The 11,918-nt window shown below is 41.4% G+C and overlaps 1 protein-coding gene across 3 annotated transcripts in view; it reads left to right on the plus strand.

The window, feature by feature from the left end:
• Nucleotides 1-11,382, plus strand: part of SLC1A3 (solute carrier family 1 member 3) — a 77,977-nt gene extending 66,595 nt beyond the window's left edge. For all 3 annotated transcript variants that reach the window (XM_055325119.1, XM_055325120.1, XM_055325121.1), the window contains 5 exons: nucleotides 213-505; nucleotides 2,994-3,227; nucleotides 3,782-3,976; nucleotides 7,160-7,294; nucleotides 9,116-11,382. In XM_055325119.1, the coding sequence (XP_055181094.1) occupies nucleotides 213-505; nucleotides 2,994-3,227; nucleotides 3,782-3,976; nucleotides 7,160-7,294; nucleotides 9,116-9,320 (1,062 nt within the window). In that variant the 3' untranslated portion in view covers nucleotides 9,321-11,382. The remainder of the gene's footprint in view (nucleotides 1-212; nucleotides 506-2,993; nucleotides 3,228-3,781; nucleotides 3,977-7,159; nucleotides 7,295-9,115) is intronic.
• The last annotated feature ends 536 nt before the right edge of the window (nucleotides 11,383-11,918 follow it).

Here is an 11,918-nt window from a genome sequence, read left to right on the forward strand (position 1 = left end):
CTTGTTATGATTTGTTTTGTATTTGAATGTATGTGTGTCCCTGCTGAAGAAGTAGTAGAGGTTTGTCACAGATTAGATAGATGATAGATACCTTCTATAATACTATCCTCTGAATACAAGGTAATGTATGTAATTATAGAAAATTTGGACAATAGAAAAGTAGAAGAAAGCAAACATCACCTTTAATCCTTGTTGTGCCTTTTCTTTTTAAGTTTAAAACCAACTATGAGAAGAGAAGCTTTAAAGTGCCCATCCAGTCCAATGAGACGCTCATGGCTGCCGTGATAAACAATGTGTCGGAAGCCATGGAGACTCTTACAAGGATCACGGAGGAGTTGATCCCAGTTCCAGGGTCTGTGAATGGGGTCAATGCCCTGGGACTAGTTGTCTTCTCCATGTGCTTTGGACTTGTGATTGGAAACATGAAAGAGCAAGGGCAAGCCTTGAGAGAATTCTTTGATTCTCTTAATGAAGCCATCATGAGATTGGTAGCCGTGATAATGTGGTACGTATTTCTATTTGCTATATGTGCTGTATACAGATGCTTATTGCCATCAACATGTGTTCTGTACTGAGGGAGATGCCACCAGGCAGGATGGCCAATTGCAACCATCCCACTTGGGTAAGCGCAAGAAAATCAATGATTTTCTGGGCCTGTAGTGGCCTTGAACCCATCTGCAAGCCACTCTCAATAATTTTCCTCCTTGTTTTTGAAACGTGTCCACTTCTTTTTTACTCCAGTGCTGGTGGGATCCCATTCCTTAGTCCTTCATTTTATAACTATTTAGTTATTCATTCAATATCTATTTATTAGGTGCCAACTGTATATGGAGCACACAATGGCACACACTCTGGACGTAGCAGTGAAGAAAACAGACAAGGATGTCCTAGAACTTATATTCTTTTAAGGGACATAGAAAATAAACAAATCAACCCAAATGCCTTAGTAACAAGTATTGTGAAGAAATAGACAGCGGCAGATTTTATTTTATGTGATGTGATAAAAAGTGACTATTAAGGAAATGCAAAATTTGCCTGGAATGATGCACAAAGGCCTCTGAGGAGGTGACTTTTTTTTGCTAAGATCTGTGACCAGGAGAAACTAGCAACACGCAGTGCCAAGGGAAGAGAATTCGCAGTAGAGGGAAAAGCAAATGTAGAGGCCCCTTGACCATCAGAAGAAGTGAGATCTCCTCTCGTCCGCTAGGAAAAAAATGTAAAATGGCAGTCCTGCTGCCTGCCTGAAGGACTCGTGGGAAGTGTTAAAGAATGCCAATCCACAATTTATAACAAAACTTCCCTGAAATAAAGCTGAGAGTAGGACACAAAGGAAAAGATTAAATCTGCAGAAGAACATTGATTGACCTTGGAAAGTAAATTCTCACCAGCTGGGAGAGAACCCTTTGATTGGTTTAGGCCTCGTGTGGGGGTTACTTTCCCTTTATCCTTTCTTTCTAACCCAGACTCCTTCTTGGCCCTGGAGGGAGGAAGGCATCCATTTCTAAGAAAAGCACCCCCCAACGTGATTAAAAATGTCCTTTGTCTTTATTGCCACCAAAGTCCAGAGAAATCCATTTTTCAGGAGCTTGTACGAGGTGGATATGAACTTGGGCTTGAAGACTGATCAGAATGTGGTCTCCACAGGAACCCTGGGTTGAAGTCCTGGGGCCTCTCCTTTGAAATCCTGGCAGAGCTGAAAGTGGACATTTATCTTCATATTATTAAAATGCCTCCACCTTTCACCCCTTTTATGAAAGAAGCCCATTCAAGGCTGCTGAATGAACCTCACATGTAGCTTTCAAACTGTACATTCGCCTGCACATTCAACATTGAGTTATTACTTTTCTGAAAACAGGTACTTTTATAATTTCCTGGCCTGTGTTTGAAAGGACTTTTAAAAGAAGCATTGTATTTTTCAACTTGAAATAAGACCTGCACAGTTCCCAGCAGACCCTTCCTAAGGGCGATTGGCCCCTCTGTTTTTAGGAACGTGAGTTTGGTTGTAGTTTACGGAGCCCATCAGACAAAGAGTTGAAAATGGGGCAGAGGGACCTTTATGCAACAAAGTTGTTATACGTATGAGTTATTTTGTGTCTCAGTTGTTCATTCTTGCCAGCCTGCAGGGGGAAGATCACAAATGTCAGCAGCAGCCTGTGAGTGATAATTACTTAATTAGAGCACCTATAACCTGATTGTGGTAGTACATACCTGCACATTATTAATTTTAATAGCTTTGAATTTATTATTTGGTTGACTTTAGTCTATGGCAAATGATACTAGTTTTCCATTCGCACTGTAACATAAAATTTATTCTCAGGGTAAATATTATTTATTATTAATAAATGAATAATTATATTCATTTATTAAATGAGACAGTCTCATTTATTTAAGAGTTGATTTGAGAACTAATACTAAGTAATACTGTAAGTGGTGCATAATGTAGGAAAAAATAATTAAAAATGGACTTTGGTTAAGAGAGATGACTAGAAATCTAAAACACTGAAATGGCATTGTGTGCATCTTGCTTTAACTTGGAAAGTAGACCCTGACATGGGAGATGCTCCCAAAACTCTGGATATTATTCATTGGATTCCAGCTGTTCAGAGTCCTTAGAAGGAGAACTAAAGGCAGGGGGAGTTGGGTGGCATCTGAGGACCACAGAAGTGACCCAAGTGGGGTGAAAGGAGGGTGATCTAAAAAAAGAGGTGGGTAAAAAAAAAAAAATCTCTGTACCTGTCTTTTTTTCATAGGTTCAGGAGGAAAAAAAATGTGACCTAGAGAAATTCTGAGAGGAAAGCCTTATTGTGTGTTCTTTATATTAAAAAAAAAAAAAGAAAAAAAAACTTGACCGTTCTACAAGTTCTAATGGTATCCTGGACACAGAAAGTTTGGAAATCAACTCTCTTGTCGTGTTTTCTTGTCACTTGATAGTTTCTGTGGAGTAGCTCATTGGCAATCAGACTTCCAACTGTGCATGTGTTGCTTCTACATAGGTACGCCCCTCTGGGCATCCTCTTCCTGATTGCAGGGAAAATTGTTGAGATGGAAGACATGGGAGTGATTGGGGGGCAGCTTGCCATGTACACAGTGACAGTCATTGTCGGCCTGCTCATTCATGCGGTCATCGTCCTGCCCCTCCTCTACTTCTTGGTAACACGGAAAAACCCTTGGGTTTTTATTGGAGGGTTGCTGCAAGCACTCATCACAGCTCTCGGAACCTCCTCCAGGTACGTATGTACATATATGTGGCTTACTCCTATCAGAAAATGTATCTCGAACTTAACTCTGATCCAGTGTCTTGGTATGGGTGGTGAGGAGGGGGGTGGTCCTGGGTTTTAAACTTCCGGGCATGTGAATTGGCATTCTCAGGTGCTAATTAGACCTTGTTGGGATTCAAGGAATGGTTAGCTATAGACCCTCTTGGGAGACAAGTGGAAATCAGCTGTTCCTTTCCTTCCCACCGTCATCTTTCTCTTCCAGTTGACCTGTGCCTGAGGGAAACATGGCGAAGTCCTCAGCACAGGCTGTGGAGATAGGGGGATAATCACAAGTGATGCCTCACAGAACAACCCAGCAGCGGGAGAGCTACCAAATAACCCAGTGACGGGACCCACGCTGTTTTAGCCCTGTTTCCCTTTTTATACAAGTGCTCACTTAGTTCTCTTTAAATTAGGACAAAGGAGAGGAAGGAACTCTGTCCAAAATACCAAAGACAGAGTCATGGTCTAAAGGATCTGGATGGTCAGCTGACACACTTTTTTTTTTTTTTTAACATTGTCAGTTCTGCTACCCTACCCATCACATTCAAGTGCTTGGAAGAGAACAATGGCGTGGACAAACGTGTCACCAGATTCGTGCTCCCAGTGGGTGCCACCATTAACATGGATGGGACCGCACTCTATGAGGCTTTGGCTGCCATTTTCATCGCTCAAGTTAACAATTTTGAACTGAACTTTGGACAGATTATTACAATCAGGTATGAAGAAAATTCTGCACAACGGTTTCTTAAGAATGCCTTTAAATGATGAGTCGGTGATCAAGGAGTGGCTGAAGAAACCGGTGGGAAAGGGGATCAACCATAAGCAGGAGGTTGGGGTTTGTGGCGGTAGCTTTATTCTTTATATTTAGATATTTTTATTCATTTTTTTAAAATTACAGATGTATGCATTTATTAATAATAAAATTCTTAATAATATGGAAATGTAGAAGGTAAAAAATGTAACTTCCCTGCCACCATCATCCCCCATCTTTCTATAGGTCACCACTGTTATTGTTTGGGGTATAAAGATCTTTTCCTATCCCTAGGAAGTACACACACTTTTTTTTGTAATTAATGGAATCATGCCATACATACTGCTTGTCAGTGGATTGACTTATTTATCAATATACCATCAATAAAACATTTAGCTCTTTCCTTTTAAAATCTACAGAATACATAGTATGGATATCTCTTTTTTAAAAATGTTAGATTAGGGGTGCCTGGGTGGCTCATTTGGTAAAGTGTCTGCCTTTGGCTCAGGTCGTGATCCCAGGGTCCTGGGATAGAGCCCTGCATCTTGCTCTCTGCTTAACAAGGAGCCTGCTTCTCCCTCTCCTTCTCTCTGCCACTCTGCCTACTTGTGCTTTGTCAAATAAATAAAATGTTTTAAAAAAATGTTAGATTATACTTCAGTTTTAAAATGTTAGCTTTTAGGATTCCTGGGTGACTCAGCGGTTGAGTGTCTGCCTTGGGCCCAGGGTATGATCCTGGAGACCCATTATCGAGTCCCACATCAGTCTCCCTGCATGGAGCCTGCTTCTCCCTCTGCCTGTGTCTCTGCCTCTCTCTCTCTCTCTCTCCTTCTGTGTCTCTCATGAATAAATAAATAAAATCTTTTAAAATTTTAAAAAAATAAAATGTTAGCTTTTATTGTCAATATTAAAAAATTTAAATACACTTGAAAAACTGGATTAATGTGTTCTCTTGGGTTAATTTTTAGGCAGTATAAAGTAGAGGAAAGACCGTGTTGACAAATAGGTTGAATATTTTATTTCTGTGGACTATTTTTTTAACTATTTTATTTGAGGTGTCTAGTGAAAGGTAATTATCCTTTCTATACCCTCCCCTAATTTTTTACTTTCCTTCCCCAGAAGCAACCACTGTTGCTGGCTAATTTCTTTTATATTCTTCTGGAGATAGCCAGCACATATCCATGTGTATATGCTATTATAATCCTGTTTTTGCTTGCTGAAAGTCCATTATGCACAACAGACCAATACGTGTGTAAGGGAGAATTTAAGCCTCACAAACCAGCAAACCAGATCAGACTCTGCTCTTCATTGTGTGTGTGTGTGTGTGTGTGTGTGTGTGTTTTAATTATTATTAACAATTTATTTTGGATATCAAAATAAGTCAGATTTTTTTCACTTTTTATTATAAAAATTATCTTACAAACGGGAAAGTTCAATAGGACAACAAATATCGACCTAGATCCAACAATTATTAACATTTTACCATTTTTGCTTCTTTCTTTCTCGGCCTTCATTACATTTTACATACTTAGTCCAGCATGCATCTCCTGAGAATAAGGATCATTTTTTACATAACCACAATAGTAAGAATCTTTAAAATACTTCCAGAATATCTCATCTATACCCAAATTTCCCCCAGTTGCCCCCAAAAATGTCTTTTATAACTTTTTCCCCTAGACCAAGATAAAATCCAGATTTATGGCTTGCATTTGGTTTTTATGTCACTTTAGTCTATTTTTAATCTCCATCAGTTCCCCTACTTTGTGTGTGTGTGTGTACATATATGTTTATCTAGAAATAAGTTATCTTAGACTCCATGTATATGTTTTGAGTTATTGGAAAATAATAATAGCTATAGGATTCATTACGATTAAAAAAAATGAAACTGATCACAGCCAGATGTGACTGGCCTGGGGGTTCTGGGAGCCCTGAGCACAGTCTATCTCTGGGGCTGGGAGAGCAATATTTTAGCTCACCATAACCTATTCTTGGGCATACCTTGGAATACTGGTTGAAAAGCTCTGAGTTATGAAAAAGGCTCTGTTGTATGTAAGTCAGTAAAATATTATAATAATGATAAGAGTGACTCTGTTTCTCATGTGGAGCAGTTCTGCTCCACAAAACCCTCAAGGCTGGTAGGTGTTTTATATGGTGTAAGGGACCAAGGCTTTGATTCCACCATCCCTGAGTATTACCCCCATCCACACGGTCCAGGATGGCCTATCAGCACCTTCAAATCTTAGCCAGTGGGAAGCAGAGGGGGGCATAGCCTGCAAGGTGCTTGATCACCTTCATCCATAGCTCATTGGCAGAACTTAGTCTAAGCTCCAAGGGAGCCCGGGAAATGTGGTCTTCACTCTGGACAGCCAGATAAACATTCTAACCATAGAAGAGGAACAATATAAGGGAACCATAACAGTCTCTTCTACAGACCTACTTTTATTAACTCCACTTTATATCTAGGTAATATTTTACTATGTATAAAACATTTTCACAATCTCGTATCAGCCTATATCAAATAGGTATTTAACAGAGTCCTAGACTGGTTGTGTGCCTTACAAATTGGGTCTATACTACCTCCATAAAAAATGTTTATAGTGGTACAGAACTTTATTCATAAATCCTTTTGCTTTGGAATTAATAAATTTGATTTTTTTTCTGACCACACTAATCATACAAGTTCAGTATCTTTACAATCTTCTACTTGCATAGAAGAATTGTAGGAAACAAATTGTTATTGTAACTATACAGTATTTTAGACTTTATAAAATGATTTCACGTATGTGAAAAATATCTGTAGCCATCAATTTTTTCATTTAAAAACAGCTATGTATAAAAAAATAAATAAATAAAATAAATAAAAACAGCTATAATAATAGGACCAATTTCCTAAGGGTATCATGAGGATCAAATGAGAAGAGCCATGCTTGGTATATCAGATGGCACCTAATAAGCCCCTGGGAAATATTAGTTAATATTATTGTTAGCTCAGTGGGTTTTTTACAGCCTCATTTAAATTTGTCTAAAGCATAGCCTCTTCTGTTAACTTGTCCAGTCAGACATCACCGCCCCCGTGCATAGTGTGCAGGGAATACTCTCTGGGGGGAACGTGTACAAATGTTTTATGTTTTGGAACTCCTTTTAACAGCATCACAGCCACAGCTGCCAGTATTGGAGCAGCTGGGATTCCTCAGGCTGGCCTGGTCACCATGGTCATTGTGCTGACGTCTGTGGGCCTGCCCACCGATGACATCACGCTCATTATCGCCGTGGACTGGTTCCTGTGAGTATGCTTGGACTGCCTTCCGGCTCGCTGTCACAAGCCCCCCCTCTGTTATTCCAGGGTACCAGCTTGGCACACCTGCCAAAAGGGCTCCACCAAGAGGGGCAGCGTGGCCTGTGATTAAATTGTCCTCACTGCCTAAGCCCTGCCCTTATCTAGAAATCAAGCCCAAAACACCAAGTGCACTCAGGCCCTTATCAGCCAGGGGGGTGGGGGGAAAGGGGCACATCTGGCAACTACACTTCTCACCCCATAAAGCCATTCAGCGATTGGGAAACTGTCTGTCTGCAAAGCCAACATAAGTCAGCAAGGCATTTTCTGAATTGCACAACACATCCCCACAGAGGCCAGAACAGAGCTACAGGCCTCACATGCTGGCTCAGGCCCTCCTTGTGCTTCCCATTCCAATGGCGTAATGCAGTGCACATGTTCCCATCTGAGCCCCGCAGGGAGAAGGGCAGACATGCAGGGGGAAGAAAACTAGTATCATTAAGAAGAATTGACTTTTGGCTCTGGGGAAAGTTCCAAGAGAGGTACCCTCTGTACCCTCAGACCCTAATTTCAGGGGTTCATCCCTCTTCCATGGTCCCCTTGCCCCTCTAGCTGACATCTCTTCTCTCATAAATCCCCTTTCACTTGCAAAAAAGTTTTCCCCAGGATGCCCAAAGTGAATGCCTAGAAGGATACAGAGGGTGCTGCAGTCAACTGTATGTTGCCTTCACTAGAAGGATGATGAAGAGTTGATGGGTGTGCTTGAGGCACAGTAAGCGGGAGGAGGGTAATCAGTTGAGAGCATGAGTCTCACAGTCAGTGGGATCTGTGTTTGCGTCCCAGCCCTGTGTGACATTGGCCCTGTTCCCCAGCCATCCTGGTTTCCTCCTCTGTAAAATGGAGATGAGAATGCCATCCACCTCCCGGTGGTGCCACGGGGATTATGTGCAATGATACATGACAAACAGCCCACTCTTGGGTCCCACAGTCAGCACTCAACTACCATGAGCACTTTTATAGTATAAAGCTGTGGGTCTCAAAGCTTTTAGCCTAAGGATTCCTCTACACTTAAAAATTATTGAGGGCCCTAAAAGCATTTATCCACATGAATTGTATCTATCAATATTTATCATATTAGGAAAACAGAAATTTTTTAAATGTTAAATTCATTAGAGGTTACAATAACAGATTCATCACATCTTAACATATATAAGAGTTTTGTGAAAATAAAAATCATTTGCCAAACCAAAAACTTAGGGGAAAGTGATGCCATTTTACATTTTTGGGTATCTCCTTAGTGTCTGGCTTAATACAAGACAGCTGGGGTCTCCTAGTGGCTTCTGCACCCCATCTGTCCTGGTACCTTCTGTGTTGTGTTGTAGTCTTTGCAGAACCCTGCCCAGGCATTCATGAAAAAATGAGAATGAAAAGGGCCAATACCATCTTAGCATTATTATGAAAATAGTTTTGATCTCAGGGGTCTCTGGATCACGCTTTGAGAACTACTGGTATAAAAGAAGGTGAATTGTAGGAAGGAGAGGCAAACAGAAATTTTAAATGGAAGGAGAAAGGGAGGGATCATTGCCCACGGTGGGTAGGCACCCGGACCAGTAACCAACAGTGGTCATCTCTGCGTCCGTAGAACTTTTAGTAACAACTGTTATGAGCATTATGTGACCATTATGTGGTGTTGCACCCAGCCGAATTTTAAAAGCTGCCTCTAAAATTTAGCAGCCGGTTCAAAATAGGAGTTGACATTGCATGATGTTCACAGGAGCCCCGTGTTTCTGCCCCCCACACCCCCACCCCCGCCCGCACCCCCAACCGCAGGGACCGCCTCCGCACCACCACCAACGTGCTGGGAGACTCCCTCGGAGCTGGCATCGTGGAGCACTTGTCCCGGCACGAACTGAAGAACCGGGACATCGAGATGGGTAATTCCGTGATCGAAGAGAATGAAATGAAGAAACCCTATCAGCTGATTGCCCAGGAAAGCGAGACTGAGAAACCCACTGACAGTGAAACCAAGATGTAGACTAGCACCAGAAAGGTTTTCTGGAGCAGCAGGTGTTCGCAAACCACTGTAAAATGTTTCCAGCTGTTACAACTCATTCTCTCCGGGAAGCCCCTTACCTCCCTTTTCCTGTACTCTGATAGGATTGGGAAGTAATCGTCCAAAACCAAGGGGGGATTTTGCGAGTCAGATCAGATCTTGCGAGTTTACGTGGCACACAGAACTGCAAATGTGATTTTTTTTTTTAATAAGCTAAAGAGTCAAACGAATAGTAGGCTTAAAGCGTGCTTTTAAATCAACTTTCAAAATTTAAAAATCCTTCAGAATGCAATTCAGTTTTAGTATCAAAACAACTTGATAAACTACAATCAGTTATCAATGGAAGAGTAGAAGGGTTTTTTTTCCCGTCTCTCTTCTGATTTGTGTCCTGATACAAATACTAGCAGGCCACTATGAATACACACCTAGCACAGCTGTGAGGAGCCACATGAAGTGAAATTTCCATGTGGCCGGGGGCAACTTAATCTCATTTCTAGGCCTCAGTGTTCTCATCTGTAAAGTGGGTGAGTTCCCTGGATGCCTTTATGGTCTCTTCTAGCCCAAACATCCTGTGACACCATAGAAGAGCCTGCCCTCTATTCCCCCTTGGAACATCCTGTAGCAAGTATCATTCCATGGAACATGGGACTTTCAAAAAGGACACTTACTGGGAATGAACTTTTCTAAGTAGGGGAGGGATGGCTGTATGGTTTACCAGGTCCTGTGTCCAATGTCAGTTATGCGAGTCACCAAGCTGGAGGCCATTCCAGGAGTGGAATTATTCATGAAACTCTGCTGAGTTCTTCCCAACGGGGGGGGGGGGGGGGGAGTATTCCCTTCTTTCCTGCCCTTCCCAAACGGAAGGGACTGCTCTGGGAAGGATGTCTCCCACCACTCCTCAACTGACCATAGACTTTTAGAAAGTAAAATATAAGACTAGCAACTAGCAAGGGTGCTCGTAGTCTTACTACAGAACACTAAGTCTTACTACAGAGCCAGGTAGGAAAGAGTGGAGCATGGTTGACATTACAGAGAGGATTTTTAAAACACCACGATTATAGATCATCTTTAAGGAAGAATTTAAAATGGAGAGGTTCATTTTGTTTAACCTGAAATACCTTTTGTCTTCAGTTCAAAATCATCCCCCAAGGAAGTCTGCTTATCAAAATAGAAGGTCACTTCTCATATCTATTTTGAAGAAGCCAAATGAATGAGCTCTCTCTCTCTCTCTCTCAATAGAGGTCCAGGAGCTGGGTGGGTGGTCTCTTATTTGAAAAGGTTTTTGACTATAATCAAAAGTTCTTAGGATGAGAGAAACAAGATATTTCTTTGTGTTGGAATTCCACTTCCCAAATCATTGAAAGCCTTTAGCTGAACTGGGTTCAGTTTTATTTTGTTTGTGTCCCTGAGAGAAATGGTAGAAGATGAATCAGTATAGAGACGCTGTCAATGTGGTTCCAAGAGAAAACCAGCAGGGGCATTAGTTTCAGGCGAGGCAGCTCCCAGGTTTAGAGGAGATTAATTTTTTTACCCCCTAAGGAGTATTCACTCAAAGACATGGAGTGGGAGCTGTCAGTACCAGCTGTGCTTGAGTTTCTGACTGAAAATGGTGAAGAATGGACTTAATTATGCTAACAGATTGAAAACCTAGACATACACTCTCCAATACACAATTAGAGATGTTTTCTATATAGATCATGAGCGTTACGTGTGTACAAAAAAAGTTAACGTTAGGCTGTGGTGAAGTAACCGTTTAATGCCAAGGCTCTATTTGGGAAATACATTACAAAAGTTAATATCCGTGGCTGTCATCTCATGACACCAGTAGAGCAAAAATTAATCACGTCAAATTAATTCTGTTATATACAGTGTGATCTTTTTTTTTTTATATACTAACCATTTCTTATGGAAAGCAAGTCCTCTTGGACGATCCTCTCTCCAGCCCATCACAGGCTCTGTATACTCATGCACCCAGTGTGGACTGAGAAGCATTACTTTGTAGATGTATTTTCAATAAAGAAAAGAAATTAGTTTTACATTATAATTTTGTACGTTGTTATTCTTCTCCCTGAAGGAAAATCAATTTTCCACTCGTGGAAGTGTTGTAGTGAGCTCAGGGCAATGCTGGGGAAGGATGCCACACCGATGTGTTTAGATGGTACGAGGTGAAATCTTGGAAGGACCAGCGGGGGGAGCCAGTCACAAGAAAATAAGTAAGGACACGTGCTCTCCCCGCCCAACTAGAAGGGGAGCCAGGAGACTGGAGTTGGTGAGGGAAGCACTTTGCTCTAATGGCTGCACTTACTTGTCCACATAAATTTCTCAGATAAATTGAATCATTTCCATGTGGGGATTAGAAGTGGAATGCCACCATTGGTTCTTCCAAAAAAAAAGTAATTTCCTGTCTGGCCTTCAAATTAGGTAGATTTATCTAGGTGATTACTACTGCCATTTGTAGAAAGAGCTGAACAAGATCTCAAGGGATGTTTCAGAAGCAGCCCCGGTGCTAGTGGACCCTTCTTTCTATTCATAAAGAACAACTTTTGGACTACTGCTTTCTCCCCTCAGGCTTTTTAATAA

The sequence above is a fragment of the Nyctereutes procyonoides genome, unplaced genomic scaffold, assembly GCF_905146905.1.
Source record: "Nyctereutes procyonoides isolate TBG_1078 unplaced genomic scaffold, NYPRO_anot_genome, whole genome shotgun sequence".
Classification (NCBI taxonomy): Eukaryota; Metazoa; Chordata; class Mammalia; order Carnivora; family Canidae; genus Nyctereutes; species Nyctereutes procyonoides.